Source organism: Heterodontus francisci, chromosome 1 (assembly GCF_036365525.1).
Source record: "Heterodontus francisci isolate sHetFra1 chromosome 1, sHetFra1.hap1, whole genome shotgun sequence".
NCBI classification, from domain to species: domain Eukaryota; kingdom Metazoa; phylum Chordata; class Chondrichthyes; order Heterodontiformes; family Heterodontidae; genus Heterodontus; species Heterodontus francisci.
The window spans coordinates 201970689-201992759 of record NC_090371.1 but is presented as its reverse complement, the minus strand read 5'-3'; the positions used below and the strand labels follow the sequence as shown (position 1 = coordinate 201992759).

At 44.2% G+C, this 22071-nt stretch overlaps 1 protein-coding gene across 1 annotated transcript in view; it reads left to right on the top strand.

Annotated features, from left to right (window-relative positions):
• Positions 1 to 8310, top strand: part of LOC137353535 (von Willebrand factor A domain-containing protein 2-like) — a 60226-nt gene extending 51916 nt beyond the window's left edge. The window contains exons 15-16 of the mRNA XM_068019936.1: positions 6260 to 6332; positions 7842 to 8310. Of these exons, the coding sequence (XP_067876037.1) occupies positions 6260 to 6276 (17 nt within the window). The 3' untranslated portion in view covers positions 6277 to 6332; positions 7842 to 8310. The remainder of the gene's footprint in view (positions 1 to 6259; positions 6333 to 7841) is intronic.
• Positions 8311 to 22071: the final 13761 nt, after the last annotated feature.

The window sequence follows — 22071 nt, the reverse complement described above, 5'->3', positions numbered from 1 at the left end:
ACCATACCTTTGGTCCCTTCATCCAAGTCATTGAGATAAATGGTAAAAAGTTGAGGCTCCAGTACTGATCCCTGTGGCACACTGCTCGTTACATCTTGCCAACCAAAAAATGACCCATTTATGCCTACTCCCTGTTTCCTGTTAGGTAGTCAATCTTCTATCCATATTAGTATGTTACCCCCTACACCATGAGCTTTTATTTTCTGCAATAAGGGGATGGAAGGTTATCGGGGGTAAGTGGAAATGTGGAGTAATCAGTTCAGCCAGGAACTTATTGAATAGCAGGGCAGGCTCGAAGTGCTGAGTGGCCTACTCCTGCTCCTAATTCGTATGTTCGTATGAGATCATTAATTAATCCTATCTCGTTGCACAATACCAGATCTAGTATAGCCTGCTCTCTGGTTGGCTCCAGAATGTGCTGTTCTAAGAAACTATCCCAAAAACATTCGATTAACTCCTCATCTAGGCCACCTTTGCCTTCTGATTTTTCCCCGATTATCGCCGAACCTTTCTGAGAAGCTCCCATTATTTCTTCCTTTATATCCTGTCCTACCGTGTGGTTATTGTTAGGTGGCCTGTACACCACTCCCTCAAGTGACTTCTTGCCTTTATCATTTCCCATCTCTACCCAAACCATTTCAGTATCCTGGTTTCCTGAACTAAGGTCATCCCTCTCTATTGTGCTAATACCATAATTAATTAACAGAGCCACCCCTCCACCTTTTCCTAGATTTCTGTCGATTCCTAAATGTCATGTACCCTTGAATATTCAGGTCCCAATCTATGTTATCCTGAAGCCATGTCTCAGTAATGACTATCCAGTTGTACATATTTATTTCTATTTGTACGATCAGTTCATCTGTTTTGTTTCGAATGCTACGTGCATTCAGATACAGAGCCTTTAGTTTTGCTCTTTTATTATTTTTGTAACTTCTAACCTTATCTGCTGATTTACTGTTAGATTTGTATGCTCTGTCCCTTCCTGTCACAGTCTGTTTATCGTTTCCCATTTTAATACCTTTCTCTCTTGCCTTTACTCTTTGATTTACCACATCTTCCCAAATTTGATCCCTTGCCCCCACTATATAGTTTAAAACCCTCTCTACTTGCCTAGTTATGCAGCGTGCTAGAACACTGGGCCCAGCATGGTTCAGCCCCCATTTTCCCCAGTATTGGTGCCAGCGCCCCACAAATCTGAAACCACTTCTACCACACCAGTCTTTGAGCCACACACTCATTTCTCTAATCTTATTTGCCCTAGCCTAATTTGCACGTGCCTCTGGTAATAATCCAGAGATTATTAACTTTGAGGTTCTGCGTCATAATTTGTTGCCTAGCTACGCATACTGACTATGCAGAACCTCTTTCCTTGTCCTGCCTAGATCATTGGTTCCTACATGGACCATGACAACCGGATCCTTCCTCTCCCACAGTAAGTTCCTCTCCAGCCCTGAGCAGATGTCCCAAACTCTAGCACTGGGCAGGCAACAGAGCCTTCTGAACTCTGGCTTTTTGCTGCAGAGAACAATGTCAATCCCCCTCACTATACTGTCCCCAACCTCCACTAGTTTCCTTTTTGCTCCCTCTGCTTTAATGGCTTCCTGTACCACAGTGCCATGGCCAGTCTGCTCATCCACCCAGCAGACCTCGCTTTCACCAATCAGCTTGCAAGTACCTCAAACCTGTCTGACAATTGCAAAGGCTGAGGGTCCTCCACTACTCTCTGCTCGGTCCCTTTACCTGCCTCACTCACGGTCACACACTCCTGTCCCTCACCACTGGCCAAAACAGGTGATCCTATTCTAAAGGGGGTGACCGTCTTCTGGTACACAGTGTCCAGGTATCTCTCCCCCTCCCAGATATTGTGCAGTGTGTCTAGTTCAGATTCCAAATCAATAATGCTGATCCAGAATTCGTCTAGCTGCTTACATTTTCTGCAGATGCGTTTGTCCTGGATTGTGTTGTCATCCAAGAGATCTCACATTCCACTGCTGCAACACACCTGTCCTGCCATTGTTACTTATGTTATTTAGTTAATTTAATTACTTTCTTAATTAATTTCTAACAATTCCTATGTATACTACAATTTACTGTGCTTATTAAATGCTAGTACCACCTACAACTAAGAGTTATACATTTCTTAATTATACAGGTTTGTGTTAAGTATTTATTTTAAATTTATAGTTCTTTTTATTTATAGATCTTCCCTAACTCTGGTGTCCAAAGCTGGTTGTTAACACACTGTCCCTTACACTAAGCACTTACCAGCCAATCAACTTACTAATTGCTAAACTTTACAAATAAAAGCTTACAATTACTGATAAATTACCTGAGTTTTGAAAGATAAATGAGCCAATCAACTTATGATTTTCCCGTGATGTCACACCTTGAGTTCTCATGCTGTTTTTAAACTCTCTCTCTCTGCCTCCCCATGTGCTCTGCTGGTCCCGGAGTTCCTGCACTGTTTTTAAACTCTCTCTCTCTGCCTCCCCATGTGCTCTGCTGGTCCCGGAGTTCCTGCACTGTTTTTAAACTCTCTCTCTCTGCCTCCCCATGTGCTCTGCTGGTCCCGGAGTTCCTGCACTGTTTTTAAACTCTCTCTCTCTCTCCTCCGATGTATTATTTCATCTTGGTCTATACTTGTTCCTATAACCTTCAATCTCACTCTCACCAAATATTTATCCAGCTCCATTTTGAAGGACATAATTGATACAGCATCTGTTTTTGCTGAAAGTTTGTTCTTTGAAGAATAGTTTCCATGAATGGAACTATTTTTACTGTTATCTAAGCTATTTGCGGCTCTTCTGCCAAAGTTACAACAGACAAACTCGTAAAATTCATCCCCATTTGGAAAAGTCATTCAATTTATCAGGGCCCATCCTTCATGGAGCTTGTAGCAAGACCTATGCACTGCCCACAGGAATTATTGTCAATGAAAGCATATAATTATTGTCAAGCTAGTATCAGAGAAACCAGCACTAAGTATGTTTTATTTATAGTGTCCTTCTATGGAACATTAGCTAGGTGCTCTGTAACACTAGACCGTGATTGTCTCAAAGGAGGTGAGGTGATAACAGGCCTTTAAATGGTATAATTTCTTCATAAAAATATATTATAATTACAAACACAACTGTAGATAAAGAAAAACACAAGGCTTGAGATTATAGAAATTACAATAGCGATCCCACCTGTGCTGGTGCAAACACTTTAATCATTTTTTTAGCCTTCCTCCAAATCCTTTTGTTTCTTACATCTCAATACAATTGACTTTTAAATTATTCTATAATGCTTAAAGGGGTATATACAACAAATAAACCTGTGAAATGTATGAAATACAATAGTACGTATTACATATATAATATATATAATATAAAAACAAGAAATGCTGGAACCACTCAGCAGGTCTGGCAGCATCTGTGAAAAGAGAAGCAGAGTTAACGTTTCGGGTCAGTGACCTTTCTTCGGAAGGGCCATTGAGTTTGGAGTTTGGTTTTCAATGGCTGTGATAGGGGCGGAGGCAAACAGTGTTACAAAGCTGGAAGTAAATAGTCTTGGTGAGGCTAGAATTTGGGACTCAAAGTTGTGTACAAATCAGGTGCAACACCAAGAATGCTAGTAGCCCGATTCTGCCTGAGTGTGTAGGGAAAATGGGGAGGCAGATGGAATTTTTATTCGGCTAATCAGCACCAGTTTTTCTAGGTCTACTAAGCTCCTATTATGGCAATGGGAAGCACTCATACACATCTGGCTGGAAGGGTGCCACTCACTATATTGGATAACAGCTCGCTTGCCCACTATTCCTCACTTCCCCAGTAGTGGCCCAATCTCCAATTACAATTTACCGTCTGCCCTGCTCGACGGCTCCATGGAAATCAGGCCTGAGGCCCAACATGGGAGAGCACCTCGGGCCTCACCATTGAGATTCAAGGATTGCGCATACGAACATACGAATTAGGAGCAGAAGTAGGCCATTCAGCCCTGCTAGCCTCCTCCGCCATTCAATAAGATCATGGCTGATCTGTTTGTGTCTCGAATTCCACACTCCCATCTACCCCTGATAACCCTAGATTCCCTTGCCTAACAAGAATCTATCTACCCCCGCCTTAAAAATATTCAATGGCCCTGCCAGCACCCTCTGTCCCCCATGTTCTCGCCTGAATTTCCAGGCCAATGGCTTTGGTTTTCCTGCTGTTGAGCTGGAAAACTTAAGGTCAGACAAGAGGTCTGACAGCAGGATCTGCCGAGAGATAGAGGAGGAGGGGGAGGAGTACCCCACCATCAGTGCATATGAGAACATTAGGCAACTAAGTGTGTGGTTGGAAGAAGGGTTTCAAATTTGTGGAGTTTTAAGAATAATTTTAGAACAAGGGTGGTTATATAGGAGGAAGGGACTTCACCTGAACCAAAAGAGTACCAATGCTTTGACACCAAGAATAGACAAAATTTTCTGTGCGAATTAAACTGATAAGCTCAGCAAAGTGAAATGGAGAGATATATCTTAGAGCAGATGAGTGAGTGTTAACAATAAGTAGATCATAAATGAAATTGAGGATCTGGAAGCACACTATTATTATGGTGTGGCTTGATGGAGTGTTTTGATGTCATAGAATTTGCAGAAATTTGTTTCAGCTGGGGCAGGACTGGGAATTAAACATACTTGGCTATAAAATTTGAGAGAGAGGTAAAGGGGGGCAGAGAGATTATTAAGGTGGTGTTCAGATTGAGTCTCTATGCATTAGACAGACTAATAAGAGCTCTGCAACAACGCTAGCCATCCATTAGAGACCATCATATAGTGAAGAAGAAACAGAGGAAGGGAGTTGTAGACTGTTCAAAGAGATTTGTAAAAGTAATAGGTTTATTTTAAAGGGGAACTTCAGCTACTGAGGGCTGGATTTTACCTTAGGCAGGTGGGAACCCGCTTCTGTCTAGCCTGGGGATCAGTCCCACATTTTACGAGTCTCTGGGCTTTAATTGTCCCGAGGCAGGACTTCCAACCACTTGAGGGAGGAAGTCCCGCCTCAGTGAGCTGCCGGCCAATCAGTGGGCTGTCAGCTCTTAGTCCCAGCAGCGCCACCGGGAGCGGTGGCCACTGCTGGGAATGCAGCCCAGCCAACATGGAGCCAGGAGTGAAGGCAAGTTGGGCATGCCTCACCAGGGGCTAGGGTGGTCATTTGGGGGGAGGGGGGGCCCTCAATCAGGCACCCTGTGTCTGACTGCCATGGCACCCCCCCCCCCCCCAGTGTGTGGAAAGGCCGGCAGCTATCGCTGGGTGGCCTTTCACGTCCCCAGCACGCCTGCTTGCCATGGGTAAAACACCCATGGAGGCAGGCGAAGGCCCTTAAGTGGCTTTTAAGTGGCCACTTAAGGGCCTTGATTGGCTTTGGGTGGGCAGGCCTTCTCCACACCCCCCCCCCCCACCACCCCCTCCACGCCCAACCGTCGTAAAGTTAGCCGGAGGTGGGAGTGGGGCAGGAAGGCCTCCCACTCAATTTTACGTCACCCCCCCCCCCCCACCCCCATCCGCCCCCAGGCCACCATCTGACCTGCTGGGGTGGCGTAAAATTCAGCCCGGAGTGTTTGATAGAAATAACATTAATGGTGGTGGCCAAAATAGTGTGTGAATCATAGAAAATGGTTATAAATGCATTCCAAGTCCAACAAGTAAAGACATTTTGGAGGCAATGATAATAACATAATTGGACTTACAGTCAAAATTGTTAAAGAAAAAGATGAATCAGAAACACATGTATTGGATTGGAAAAGAGTGTGGGGCTAATTTTCCTGGCCCTTTCCTCTGCCTGGGTGCTGGATAGAGGCGGAGTAGCGGATAGATGCATTGTGCCTGGCCACTCAGTGACCCATAATAGCTGGTATAGTTAGTGTACTTTACCCTGAGATTATGCAATCTGGCCACTGGGTTCCCATAAATCAAAGCTTTCTGGAGTTTTTTTCCCCATTAACTCAATTTTCAAATATTCAAAGTAATAGTCTAAACAACATATTAAAAATATGCATTTCACATTACAATTAGTAAATACATCCATTGAATTGTACCTTTTAATGCCTTCATTTAAAATTTTTACTGAAAGGTCACAGCATTTTCCAAACTCTTGAGACTGAGCTTAATATTTTTGTCTAGAATGGTGACACTGAGCTGAATATGGATTGTGTACTCTCAGCATGGACCTGAATTCCCAGGATGTATTAGTGCTGTTCAGTCAACTCTGCTGATGGAATATTTTTCTTTACCTTCCAGTCGTTCCTGCCCAGTAGCTTTACTTCAAATAATTTTGAAAAACAAGAGGACGAATTTCAAAAGCTTCTCTGAGGTATTTTTTTAATTTGTTTTTTTGAAACAGGAGGCAGTCTGTGGGTGAATGACTGACTGAAAAAAGGACTGCTGATTCCACATCAATTGCAGGTTTTCTGTTATTATAAACTTTAGAAAGTGAAAGAGAAATGAAAGAATCAATCTTCCTTCATGGCTTCAAAATTCAACTAATTTATTTTGAAATTAACTGATTATCTCCACCTGACAATTAGAAAAGATCAGTGCTAATGGCTTATACCCATAAGATTCTACTAACCAAAAAAGAGGGAAAGTGAGACACAGAGAAAGACAGTAGACTTGGTTCTCGTTTGATTTTTCTTTTTTAAAAAAGGCAAGCTCAATTTTAAAAGTAACCAAAACCTCTGAGGAAAACACGAAGCGGAGTTGACAGGGAAGAAAGGAGGAAACTGGCCAAGGTGAGGAGGCTGTAGGCCTATCAGTATCAACTATTGGGGTCAATGAGTGGAATAGATGCAAGGCTAAGGGTGAGGTGCGTGACGGCCGAGCCAGGGAGATGGGAGGATACAGGGCTTGAATGGGTAGTTCAACAGGGTACTAATGGGAATGAGGGGCAGGTTGGAGGGGGGGGGGTTGAAAAAGCATAGGGAAGCACACATAACTGAGAGAAGAGATGACAAAAGAGCCCTTTTCAGGGCCATTTTCAGCCTGCATCTGTTGCTGGCTTTATTTCCCATACTGCACCATACCACCCATCCTAAAGGACAGAAAATTGAGGGAAGCAAAAAGGACAAGAGTAGGAAAGCAACAGAAAGGACAGAAACAGAAGCAAAAAAGGAGAGGGGAACAGCAAAACAAAGACATCAGAGACAGGTAAAAGAGCAACCTTTTCTGCAGATTGCGATATTCAATGTCACAAGAGATCAACTAGTATCAGTATTAAGAAGAGAACTGTATTAAAAGGATTAGTGGGATTTAAATTTGTTAAGTCACCAATATTCCTGACCCTTGCCCCTGGGAAATTCCAGCCTTACACTGGAGTATCCAGGATAGCCTGTTTGGGGGGGGGGGGGGGGGTGGAGGATGGTGGTAGAACCTTCACTTGCCCCATTAGGGGCCACAGCAAGGACTCCGTAAATCAAATCAGGTATATGTTCCTAACAACTGGAGATTGAAGGGGTTACCTGGGGGTCCTGGTTCAGATTGTAGTCTGGATCCAGAAACAATTTTTTTTGTTGAAACAAGGAGATCACTGGGGGTAGCTTTCTCTTATTTGCAGAAGGTCCCCACTATGTCCCCTCCAGTTTGGCCACTTCAGCGACAGGCACCCCAGAGACACGAGAATCTGTCATTGGAAAATTATGGGACCTCCCCAGACACTGCAAACTTTGGCAGGGTTAGCTGCAGCCCCAGGCAGATGCTGTACAACTCCCCCGATTGTAGAGTTTGAAGCCTAAGTATTTATTGGTTAATTTCCTGTGACAGTATTGAAGTTTGAATCAGGACATGGAGGTCACTGTGATTGACAATATTTATTTATTTATTTCAGGGCCACTTCAGCAGTTTCCACAGTACATGAAAATCCACACTTTTTGGATACACAGTGATATTTGAGGAAACTTTGTTCAGCTGAATAAAACTGGAGCAATAGGAATAACATTTTAAAACACTTCAGTGAACAATCAGTGGCAGTCTTGCCTGCTGCTGTTTGACATAAGACATTTTTAGATTGACCACCATTAAGAAATTAAGCTTAGCCCTTTGAAAACTGGAAATGAATCACACTCGCAGAAATTTGTTCTCCATTTTCATGGCCCAAATTTTTTTGTAAATAGGCACGTTCAGTATTCTTATGTTATCGTCTTGCCCATGTTTGTGTGCTTCACAGACCATGTGCTGCATAATTGCTTGGCAGCAGCACAACCCACGTAGACTGAGAAGCTTTAGTACATTTGTAGTCATGCATGTTCTAATGAGTTATAAACAGCACTGTATTCTGCAAAATTATGTATTTGTTTCTTACAAAATGATGAAAAATATGTTATGCTTTTCATTTTTAACTTGAAAGCACAAATGTAATTTGATGGAAGTATTTCAGCATTGATTTTACCCATTAGTAAACTATATTGAATGGTAAATCAAAAACAGAATTGTATCACTAGAATTTATAAATCATACTTAAGCTAGCTTCATAACATAGATCAAAATGTCAATAATCCTTTTTTAAAAATGTGTACCGTTGTTATAAAAACACTGCCATGTCCAAAAACATTGATATAAATCATCAAATAGAACACATCTTCTCCAGTATTTATTATTTCTTAATTTTATGCCAGAATCTTCCAAACAGTCAGGGAGAGATAGAGGAGCAGATATGTCGGCAAATCTCAGAGAGGTGTAAAAATAATAGGGTAATAATAGTAGGAGATTTCAACTTCCCCAATATCAACTGGGATAGTCTGAGTACAAAAGGCTTAAAGGGGGTGGAATTCTTAAAGCGCATCCAGGGGAGCTTTTTGAGCCAGCACGTAGGAAGTCCTACAAGAGAAGGGGCAGTACTGGACCTAATCTTAGGGAGTGAAGCCGGATAAGTAGTAGAAGTGTCAGTGGGGGAGCATTTCGGGGATAGTGACCATAACTTTAAGGTTTAAGGTAATTATGGAAAAGGACAAAGATGGACCAGAAATAAAAGGTACTGAATTGGCGGAAGACCGATTTCAATATGATAAAACAGGATCTGGCCAAAGTGGACTGGGAGCAGCAACTTGTAGGAAAGTCTACATCAGAGCAGTGGGAGTCATTCAAAAAGGAAATAGTAAGAGTTCAGGGCCAACGTGTTCCCGTAAAGCTGAAGGCTAGCACCAATAAGTCCAGGGAACCTTGGATGTCAAGGGATATAGAGGATTGGATAAGGAAAAAAAAGGAGGCTTATGGCAGATTCAGAGGGCTGAAACAGCGAAGGCCCGAGAGGAGTATAGAAAGTGTGTGGGGGGGTGGGGGGGTAACTTAAAAAAGTAATTAGGAGAGTGAAGAGGAGGCATGCAAGAACACTGGCAGGCAATAAAGGCAAATCCCAAGGCATTTTATAAATATATTAAGGGCAAGAGGATAACCAGGGAAACAGTAGGGCCCATTAAGGACCTAAGTGGCAATCTGTGTGTGGAGCCAGAGGACATAGGTGAGGTTTTAAATGATTACTTTTCATCCATGTTCACTATGGGGAAGCACGATGTAGGTGTAGAGATCAGGGAGGGGGATTGTGATATACTTGAACAAATTAGCATTGAAAGGGAGGATGTATTAGCGGTTCTAGTGGGCTTAAAAGTGGATAAATCCCCAGGCCCAGATGAGATGTATCCCTGGTTGTTATGTGAGGCAAGGGAGGAGATTGCAGGGGCTCGGACACAAATTTTCAAATCCTCTCTGGCCACAGGGGAAGTGCCAGAGGACTGGAGGACAGCGAATGTGGTACCGTTATTCAAGAAGGGTAGTAGGGATAAACCAGGTAATTACAGGCTAGTGAGTCTAACATCAGTGGTACGGAAACTATTGGAGAAAATTCTGAGAGGCAGGGAATAATCAAGGATAGTCAGCATAGCTTTGTCAGGGGAGATCACATCTAACCAATTTGGTTGAATTTTCCGAGGAAGTGACAAGGTGTGTAGATTAAAGCAGTTGATGCAGTCTACATGGACTTCAGTAAGGCTTTTGATAAGGTCCCGCATGGGAGATTGGTCAAGAAGGTAAGAGCCCATGGGATCCAGGGCAATTTGGCAAATTGGATCCAAACTTGGCTTAGCGGCAGGAGGCAGAAGGCAATGGTCGAGGTTTGTTTTTGCGATTGGAAGCCTGTGATTAGTGGTGTACTGCAGGGATTGGTGCTGGGACCCATGCTGTTTGTAGTGTACCTTAATGATTTTGGCGTGAATATGGGAGGTACGATCAGTAAGTTCGCAGATGACACATAAATTGGTGGTGTCGTAAATAGTGAGGAGGAATTCCTTAGATTACAGGACGATATAGATGGGCTGGTAACGTGGGCAGAGCAGTGGCAAATGGAATTTAATCCTGTGAAGTGTCAGGTCATGCATTTTGGGTGGACTAGCAAGGCAAGGGAAGATACAATGGCTGGTAGGACCATAGGAAGTACAGAGGGTCAGAGGGACCTTGGTGTACGTCCATAGATCACTGAAGGCAGCAGGACAGGTAGATAAGGTGGTTAGGAAGGCATATGGGATACTTGCCTTTATTAGCCGAGGCATAGAATAAAAGAGCAGGGAGGTTATGATGGAGCTGTATAGAATGCTGGTTAGGCTGCAGCCGGAGAACTGTGTACAATTCTGGTCGCCACACTATAGGAAAGATGTTACTGCACTGGAGAGGGTGCAGAGGAGATTCACCAGGATGTTGCCTGGGCTGCAGCATATCAGCTATGAAGAGAGACAGGATAGGCTCGGGTTGTTTTCCTTAGAGCAGAGAAGGCTGAGGGGGGACATGATTGAGGTATACAAAATTATGAGGGGCATAGATAGGAAAAAACTTTTTCCCTTAGCGGAGGTGTCAATAACCAGGGGATTTAAGGTAAGGGGGAGGGGATTTGAGGACATTTGTTTTCACTCGGAGGGTGGTTGGAATCTGGAATACACTGCCTGAAGGGGTGGTAGAGGCAGGAACCCTCACAACATTTAAGTAGTATTTAGATGAGCACTTGAAATGCCATAGCGTACAAGGCTATGGGCCAAGTGCTGGACAATGGGATTAGAATAGATCGGCTTGATGGCCGGCATGGACACAGTGGGCTGAAGGGCCTGTTTCTGTGCTGTATAACTATGACTCTCATCTTCAATTTGAAACATAATAAAGTAATCAGTTGTTCTTCACTGCTTTCTGATGCAAAATCTTTTTACAGGACAGATTATCAATTTTTTTTAAAAACATACAGAAAGTCAAATTACTCTTAGCACTCACTGCTTTAAATGGGAGTTAAATTTGCCTGGTTTTAGCATACTGTGAGGCATGTACGACATGTCAAGCTTGCTGGAGGCTAATGCGCTAAAACACATAATTTCTTATTGACCAATCCAAAAGCCCCTGCAATAGCACTGTTCAACTCCCTGAACAGCCACTTAACTAATACAAATAGCATTCCATTACTCAACACAGCTCTGGAGTGAACAATTTCAGGGAGAATTTCCTGGTCCACCTCCCACATTCTACCTTCTGTGAACCTGAACACATCCAAACTCTGCTGCCTGTGTTCTATTTTACATCAAGTCCCATTTACCCATCACCACAGTGCTCACTGACCTACACTGGCTCCCCATTAAACAACACCTCAATTTTAATATTCTCATCCTTGTTTTCAAAACCCTCCATGCCCTCACCCCTCCCTCTGTCTGTAATCTCCTCCTGCCCTACAACCCTCCAATATTATCCGTGCTCATTGTTGTGTGATCGACTTTAAGAGTAATGTACCTTTAAGATCTTAGTATGTTAATGAGCCATGTGCCAGTATGTGATCATGTGACCACATGCTAGCATCATTCTGCTACTGTAACACCACGAGGCAGTCCTGTAAATAGTTAGCTCTGCACTGTATATACTTGTTAGCTGTTAATAAACTTGTTTGAGATCTTCAACAACCTGGAGTCCACATATCTCATTTATGTTGCATCAGACAACATAAAAAGCTTCTCATTACATGGTGATGAGAAGACAAAATCCAAGATTGAAGATGACAGGAAAACAGCTTTAAAAACTACCTACAGGTAAAAGAGAGAAAGTTAAACAAAACACTGGCCCAAACAATGTAAACAAGAAAAAAAGACTCACCTGCAGCTGTAGAAGATAGAGCTGAATGACAGGGGGCAAATCAATCATTGTGAGTGGGTAAGTCAGTGTGCAATTGGTACAGGAACCCCAGTTAAAAACAAAAGTTTTGAGGTGCTCGCAAAGTTGATTTTTTGAAAAGGCTCAGTAAAAGAAACAATAAGGAAAAAGCCAATCCCTATCCCAGGTTGATCGATTGTTTTCAAAGGCTCCCCAGCCTAGTGCGGTCCGCGCCATTACAGGAGGCAACCAACAGCACGGGAATCCTCCATTCATGCAGCTCACAGCTAGAGCTATAAAAAAGAAATCCATTAAATCACTCCAGTGTGAAGAGCTTTCATTCATTTAGCCAGAGTTTAAAAAAAAACTCAAATCCACTCCAGTGTGAAGAATTGCCTATTGAATGGCTGGATAAACAAACTTTAGTAGAGAAAAAAGCACTTGAAATGCCTATTGCACACTGTATGAACAGACAGGCTAGAGTGCTGGAAGCTAGATAAACAGACAAGCTGCTCCCAATCAAAGCAGCCAAGAGATTTTCTTAAAAGGAAGATAGTCCAAAGTCACACAACCAATTCTTAAAGCAAGTTTAAAGCAAAAGAACAGCAGAAAGATGGATACGAGCTTTTCCAGCATGAACTGGAAAGGGATGGATATCCTATTTGAGCTCCAAATGTTCAAGCAGAGAATGCAGTTATGCTTCACAGACAAAGAGATGGTAGAACCAGAGAAGCAAGCTCTAAAATACTAATAACAATTGGAGATGAGGGATTATACAGAATCAATACCTCAGGCTTATCTGAAGAGGACCAGAAAAATCCCACAAAGATATGGAAAGTGCTGGAAGATCAACACAGATTTTAGAATTCACCATCTGGAATTGATGTTTTACGGGCAATAGCCACAGGAATCAATAGACTAGTTTGTCAGCAGATGCTGTAGAAAGGGCAACAAATGTGATTTTTCAGAAGTTGAGCTGTCAGACCGAATAATTGAGCTGGTGATTGAATCAACACCCATTGAAGCATTTCAGAAGGACCTCTTGGGGGAAAAAGAAAGGTCACAGCATTGACATACTGCTGGAAGATGACAACAAATATGAAACCACTGTAGCTCGACAACAGCATCTGCAAGCACTAGGTGCAGCCAACTGTATCGGCACAATAACCAGGTCGAAAAGGGCAAGCAAGCTGTAAATATTGTTGGTCCCACTTACGTCGAAGTTGTCCTGGATTTCATGACCTGTGCAAGGCATGCGGTGCAAAAGGACACTGGGCCAGCCTCTGCAGGAATTATGGCTCCAAAGACGCAGCCAGAAGTCACGGTCAGACGAAAACGCACAGACAATAGGGCAACAGCAGCAAGGAAAGTGACAGAGACTGGTGTAAATGCAAACTGACACATGAAATCCATGGCAAAACAGACCTGAGACAAGACCCAGAGGGAAGTAGTTCTCAGTCAGAAGACGAACAGGCTTTCCACATTGTCAACCTGACACATCACTTTGATGAAGTCCAAAACTGGAAGCTTTTGCCACTATTAACATAATATACCGAATGAAAGCTGGCTAACTTACACTCAAGGTCAAGATTGACACCGGCGCTAGTGCAAATATCCTACCAGTCTAAATAGTCAAAGATATGTACTGGAGTCATTGGAAGTCAATGATACAACTGACAACTGCTAAGCTATCTGCATATAATGGGTCACTCATCCTTGCAGTGGCACACTATCACTGCAATGCAGCATTGGCAAGTTGGCTTGGAAACCACAAATTTTCTACCTAGGAGACACAAGCGGACCAGCAGTGGCAGGACTACCAGCAGTTAGGACCTCAACATCATAACTATCCACGAAAGTATTGCCAAGGGGAAATCTCTAAGGACCGGAACCCGCTCGCAGACTCTGGCCAGCATCAAATAGTGCAGTCTGGAATCCCAGCAACAGCACAACTAAACTGCACCTTTACTTCTGCTATCCGGGGAACTGCCAGCACCACAATGAGCCAGAAGGGTCAAGTATCTCCATGAGACCAAGTACTCTTCCCCGAATAAGTCCTCAATCTGGAGTCCCAAGCCTTCAGATGTGGAGGATGAGGAAAGACTAAGGACACATGGCAAGGCCTCAAAAGTGGTCGTTTTGAGAAAAGCAACAGAGTATGTTCGCAGGCTGAAGGCAGAGCAACAGAAACTGAATGTAGAGAGGGAGAAACTTCAGAAAAAACAGCAACAGATGAGACACAAACTCCCAGAGCAAGAGTTGTCAAACCACCGAGATGATATACGGACTGTTGAGCCTCTACATCTGTAAAGTTCATAATCTCTATTCATGGACAAATAATTTTGATGTTATCCCATTTTATATGTTCTTACTTGCAGCATATGAGACTTATCTTTGGAAAGAAGGGGGATGTTGTGTGATTGAGCAATGTACCTTTAAGATTTTAGTATGCTAATGAGCCCAGTACCAGTATGTAATCATGTGACTATATGCTAGAATTACTCTGCTACTATAATACCAAGAGGCAAGTCCTGTAAATAGTTAGCTTTGCACTGTATATACTTGTTAGCTGTTAATAAACCTATTTGAGATCTTCAACAACCTGGACTCCACGCATCTCATTTATGTTGCATCAGACAACATAAAAAGATTTTCATTACATTCATCTAATTCTGGCCTCTTGAGCATCCCTGATTTTAATCGTTCCACTATTGGTGGCCATGCCTTCAGCTGCCAAAACCCTAAGGTCTGGAATTCCCTGCCTAAACCTCTCTGCCTCTCTTTCCTCCTTTCAGACACTCTTTAAAACCAACCTCTTTTGACCAAGCTTTTGGTCATCTTACCTAATATCTCTTTATGTGGCTTGGTGTAAAATTTTGTTTGTTAACCTTCCTGTGAAGTGCCTTGGGACATTTTATTGCATAAAAGGCACTATATAAATACAAATTGTTGTTGAATGGAGGGAGAGTGCAGACTGCATAAACAGCAACTTACGGATGAAAGCTGGAAGTAATGGTAGACAGCAGAAGGACAATTGTGAATATGTGAAACCTATTAGTAAGTAAAGGGTCAACCAAGCCACCATCCCAACCATGAATGCAAGGCCATTTATCCAAAGAAGCTGGAAAAATGTCTGCAAAGCAGGGCAGAATTTTAACGGGCAAGAGGAGGCCAGCTCAGATGTGGGTGCGGGGTTAATTGTCTGAAAAGTGGCATCAGGTCAGGAACCAGACATCATCCTGCCCACTACGGGGTTTGACACAGGCAGGTTTGGAGGTGAGAGGGGAACCCTGTGTAGCTGTCCGAAACCTAATTAAAATATTCAAACAGGTCATTGAGTCCCACTTTAACCCTGCATTCTGGCTTTAACAGCCAGCACACATGTTCTACAAGCTCTCCGCATCTCACCAGGGTCCCAGAGGGCACAGCACTGCCAGGAGTGATTGCAGAATGAAACTGTCGTGCTAGGAAGATTTTTAAAGATTGAAATTGGCAAGATTGTGGTTAGCTACATTGAATCACTACTTTGAGTATCAATTGTAGTTTTCTGGAGTTACTTTCAAGTGCCTTGGAATATACTCCCCTGCACCTCAACTTCCTGTCAGCCTTTGCAGCAGCATGGGAGAAACTTATGTAGTAGTAGCCTAGATCTATGACGAGCAGCCACACCAGCAGAAACAACAACAACAACAACAACAAGAGCAACAGCAGTAGCAGCAGCTGCCTTCTCCGCAGTCATATGCTACTCTGTCGGACAGAGGGGATGGACAGAGAGCTGCAGCTCGAAGGGGGCAATACCTCCAGCACAGGGTTTCCAGGCCGAGGGGGAACTTCCTCAACATGACATAGCAACAGTGCCTCAGGAGATGCAGGCTCTCACTGCAGGTCATTGCTGACATCTGCAGCTTCCTGGAACAAGAACTCCACCCAAGAGGGTTAGGAGGCTACACATTGCCAGTGGCTGTCAAGGTCACCACAGTCCTGAATTTCTTTGCAGCCAGCTCTTTTCGGGGATCTGCTGCTGACATCTGCAGGATTTCACAATCTGCTGCACACAAGTGCATCTCCCAGGTCACCAATGCCTTTTACTCCAAGGCTGCCCAATTACATCAACTTTACCACAGATGAGGCCAGTCAAACCCAGAGGGCTGTTGACTTCTCACAGTTACAGGAAATCATAGACTGTAGGCATTTGGCAATCAAGGTACCCTCAGATCAGCTTGGAGTCTTCATCAATCGCAAGGGATTCCATTCTCTCAATGTCCAGTTAGTTTGTGATCACTTGGATGGTGATCATGTATGTCTGCACCAGATTTACAGTAAGTTGCCATAACTCATTCATTCTGCAGCAATCACATCTACCACAGTTTTCTCTCCTCAACAGCCTCAGCGGCTGGTTCTTGGGAGACAAGGGCTATCCATTGAAGACCTGGTTGCTGACTCCTGTAAGGAACCCTAACGCTGAGCCAGAGTGCTTCATCTAATGCTGTCACCAGGTCTTTGGGCCACCCCCATCTCTCTATGCCAAAGTCCAGTATATGTGCCACTCTGCTGATCTTAAGGGTGTCCTCCTCCATTATGGTCAGTGGGGATGGCTGCAGGTCCACCCCTAGTTCTCTGCCTCTCCCTGGAATTGTGCACTCACTTCTGCAATGAGGGAAAGCAGAGACTTAAGAGTGTCAGAGGTGGAACGAGTGCTGAGGATGGAATGAGAACTTTTGTGGAGAGTGACTGTGAGGCATGGGTGTGAGAGGGCAATAGGTTGAGGGCGAGCGTGAGTGCAGTCTGTTGAGAAGGAGATTTGAGGTGGTGACTGGAGGAAAAGGAATTTGTGTGGAAAGATGTGTTGGTCAGAGGAGTGCTGTGCGGGAGAACACGAGAGAGGTCAGAGAGTGTTATGACACTCACCTTACAAGTCCCAATAAAGTTATGAAACCTTTTGCGGCACTGTATCCAGGTCCTGGGCACCACAATCCTGCTGCTGACAGCCTCTGCTACTTCCAGCCATGCCTGTTTGGTTAGGTTGGCTGGCCTTTTCCTGCTAACCTCAGGGAAGAAGACTTTTCTCTGGCCTTAAAGCCTCCAGCATTATCTCCAGGGAACAAAGAACAAAAAACAGTACAGCACAGGAACAGGCCATTCGGCCCGCCAAGCCTGCGCCGATCTTGATGCCTGCCTAAACTAAAACCTTCTGCACATCCAGGGACCGTATCCCTCTATTCCCATCCTATTGATATATTTGTCAAGATGCCTCTTAAACGTCGTTATCGTACCTGCTTCCACCACCTTCCCCGGCAGCAAGTTCCAGGCACTCACCACCCTCTGTGTAAAAAACTTGCCTCGCACATCCCCTCTAAACTTTGCCCCTCGCACCTTAAACCTATGTTCCCTAGTAACTGACTCTTCCATCCTGGGAAAAAGCTTCTGACTATCCACTCTGTCCATGCCGCTTATAACTTTGTAAACCTCTATCATGTCGCCCCTCCACCTCCGTCGTTCCAGTGAAAACAATCCGAGTTTATTCAACCTCTCCTCATAGCTAATGCCCTCCAGACCAGGCAACATCCTGGTAAACCTCCTCTGTACCCTCTCCAAAGCCTCCACATCCTTCTGGTAGTGTGGCGACCAGAATTGCACACAATATTCTAAGTGTGGCCTAACTAAAGTTCTGCAGCATGACTTGCCAATTTTTATACTCTATGCCCCGACCGATGAAGGCAAGCATGCGATATACCTTCTTGACTACCTTATCCACCTGCGTTGCCACTTTCAGTGATCTGTGGACCTGTACGCCCAGATCTCTCTGCCTGTCAGTACTCCTAAGGGTTCTGCCATTTACTGTATACTTCCCACCTGCATTAGACCTTCCAAAATGCATTACCTCACATTTGTCCGGATTAAACTCCATCTGTCATTTCTCCACCTAAGTCTCCAACCGATCTATATCCTGCTGTATCCTCTGACAATCCTCATCACTATCCGCAACTCCACCAACCTTTGTGTCGTCTGCAAACTTACTAATCAGACCAGCTATGATTTCCTCCAAATCATTTATATATACTACAAAGAGCAAAGGTCCCAGCACTGATCCCTGCGGAACACCACTAGTCACATCCCTCCATTCAGAAAAGCACCCTTCCACTGCTACCCTCTGTCTTCTCTGTCCGAGCCAGTTCTGTATCCATCTTGCCAGCTCACCTCTGATCCCGTGTGACTTCACCTTTTGTACCAGTCTGCCATGAGGGACCTTGTCAAAGGCTTTACTGAAGTCCATATAGATAACATCTACTGCCCTTCCTTCATTAATCATCATCGTCACTTCCTCAGAAAACTCAATCAAATTAGTGAGACACGACCTTCCCTTCACAAAACCATGCTGCCTCTCGCTAATAAGGTCGTTTGTTTCCAAATGGGAGTAAAGCCTGTCCGAAGAACCTCTAATAATTTCCCTACCACTGACGTAAGGCTCACCGGCCTATAATTTACTGGATTATCCTTGCTACCCTTCTTAAACAAAGGAACAACATTGGCTATTCTCCAGTCCTCTGGGACATCACCTGTAGCCAATGAGGATGCAAAGATTTCTGTCAAGGCCCCAGCAATTCTCTCCATTGCCTCCCTCAGTATTCTGGGGTAGATCCCATCAGGCCCTGGGGACTTATCTACCTTAATGCTTTGCAAGACACCCAACACCTCCTCCTTTTTGATAGTGAGATGACTGAGACTATCTACACTCCCTTCCCTAGGCTTATCATCCAAGTTCTTCTCTTTGGTGAATACTGATGCAAAGTACTCATTTAGTACCTCGCCCATTTCCTCTGGCTCCACACATAGATTCTTTTCTCTGTCCTTAAGTGGGCCAACCCTTTCCCTAGTTACCTTCTTGCTTTTATATACGTATAAAAAGCCTTGGGATTTTCCTTAATCCTGTTTGGCAATGACTTTTCATGACCCCTTTTAGCCCTCCTGACTCCTTGCTTAAGTTCCTTCCTACTGTCTTTATATTCCTCAAGGGTTTCATCTGTTCCTAGCCTTCCAGCCCTTATGAATGCTTCCTTTTTCTTTTTGACTGGGCTCACAATATCCCGCGTTATCCAAGGTTCCCGAAACTTGCCAAACTTATCCTTCTTCCTCACAGGAACATGCTGGTCCTGGATTCTAATCAACTGACGTTTGAAAGACTCCCACATGTCAGATATTGATTTACCCTCAAACAGCCGCCCACAATCTAAATTCTTCAGTTCCTGCCTAATATTGTTATAATTAGCCTTACCCCAATTTAGCACCTCCACCCGAGGACTACTCTTATCCTTATCCACAAGCACCTGAAAACTTATGGAATTATGGTCACTGTTCCCGAATGCTCCCCTACTGAAACTTCGATCACCTGGCCGGGACTCATTCCCCAATACCAGGTCCAGTACGGCCCCATCCCTAGTTGGACTATCTACATATTGTTTCAAGAAGCCCTCCTGGATGCTCCTTACAAATTCTGCCCCATCCAAGCCCTAGCACTAAGTGAGTCCCAGTCAATATAGGGGAGTTAAAATCACCCAGCACTACAACCCTGTTACCTTTACATCTTTCCAAAATCTGACTACATATCTGCTCCTCTACCTCCCGCTGGCTGTTGGGAGGCCTGTAGAAAACCCCGAGCATCGTGACTGCACCCTTCCTATTCCTGAGCTCCACCCACATTGCCTCGCTGCACGACCCCTCCGAGGTGTCCTCCCGCAGTGCAGCTGTGATATTCTCCTTAACCAGTAATGCAACTACCCCACCCTTTTACATCCCCCTCTATCCCGCCTGAAGCTTCTAAAGCCTGGAACATTTAGCTGCCAATCCTAACCTTCCTTCAACCAAGTCTCTGTAATAGCAACATCATAGTTCCAAGTACTAATCCAAGCTCTCAGTTCATCTGCCTTACCTGTTATACTTCTCGCATTGAAACAAATGCACTTCAGACCACCAGTCCCGCTGTGCTTCGCAACATCTCCCTGCCTGCTCTTCCCCTTAGTCTTACTGGCCTTATTTACTAGTTCCCCCTCATTTATTTCACTTGCTGTCCGACTGCTCTGGTTCCCACCCCCCTGCCACACTAGTTTAAACCCTCCCGTGTGACGCTAGCAAACCTCGCAGCCAGGATATTTGTGCCCCTCCAGTTTAGATGCAACCCGTCTTTCATGTACAGGTCTCATCTGTCCCTGAAGAGATCCCAATGGTCCAGATATCTGAAACACTCCCTTCTGCACCAGCTGTTCAGCCACGTGTTTACTGCACTATCTTCCTATTTCTAGCCTCACTGGCACGTGGCACAGGGAGTAATCCCAAGATTACAATCCTAGAGGTCCTGTCTTTTAACTTTCTACCTAACTCCCTAAACTCCCCCTGCAGGACCTTGTCACTCTTCCTGCCTATGTCGTTGGTACCAATGTGCACCACAACCTCTGGCTGTTCACCCTCCCCCTTCAGAATGCCCCCTGTCCGTTCAGAGACATCCTTGACCCTGGCACCAGGGAGGCATCATACCACCCTGGAGACTCTTTCACGTCCACAGAAGCACCTATCTGTGCCCCTAACTATAGAGTCCCCTATAACTGTTGCTCTTCTGCGCTTTGTCCCTCCCTGCTGAACAGTGCCAGCCGTGGTGCCACTGCTCTGGCTGCTGCTGTTTTCCCTTGATAGGCCATCCCCCCCAACAGTATCCAAAACAGTATACTTGTTAGAGACGGGGATAGCCACAGGGGATTCCTGCACTGACTGCCTGCCCCTTTTAGCGGTCACCCATCTATCTGTCTGCACCTTGGGTGTAACCACTTCTCTAAACTCCTGTCTATGACACTTTCCGCCACCTGCATGCTCCTAAGTGCATCCAGTTGCCGCTCCAACGGATCCATGCGGTCTGTGAGGAGCTGCAAATGGGTACACTTCTGCAGATGTAGTTGTCCGGAACGCTGGAAGCGTCACGGACCTCCCACATCTCACAGGTGAAGCACTTCACCCCTCTAACTGACATTTCTAGCACTAATTAATAAATTAATTTAAAATAAATACTTATTAAATCCTTACTAAATGGTTATAATTAACTCTATTGTCCCTAGTGCTAGATTCCTACTATAAATATTAAATGCTAACTAAATACAGTAATCTCCTCCCTCTGGTTTAGTTACTCTGCTTATTAATTAGTTAATTAGGGTTTTAATTTAATCAATTTTTATCAATGTTTTATTTTCAAATTCAATAAAAATTCCCTACCAGCCAATCATGTCACAGCTTTCCTGTGACATCACGTTCAGTTTTTTTTTTACCAGAGGTAAGTTTTTTATACTTACCGGTTCGGAACTCCGCCCTCCGAGTCTTCTCCCAGTCAGCTGTGCTCTTGGAAGCTCTCGGCTCCCTCACTCTGAGGACAGGTAGGAAATGAAAGGAGCTCCTCGCTCCCTCCTCACCAAACTTCCTGTTACCAAACTTCCACTATAGCACTCTAATGCAACCCAAGTCAGCACTCCAGTACAAACAAAGTCAGCACTGTAAGATAGCTCACTTTTATACTGACTGACTCTAGCCCCTGAAAACTGGTTTAAGCCAATTCTCTAATTAACAAGGTGCAGCTACAAGCAGAGCCTGAGTGAACCCTGTTTAAAGCTGGTCTAAACTCACCTTCTCCAACCCTAACAACTGTTAAATTAATCTGCTAAATAAAAGACAGATTAGATTTAAGATAAAATTAACCCTTAATTATCCTCAGCTACCAAACTTCCACTATAGCACTCTAATGCAACCCAAGTCAGCACTCCCGTGCAAACAAAGTCAGCACTGTAAGATGACTCACTTTTCTACAGAATCAGAGAACTGGGGGACAGCCTTCCTTCATCTTCCTTCCATTCTATTCTTTTGTGAATGTTTCACTAGCAAGATTTCCTGCAGCCATTCAGACCCCTGTTGGGGTA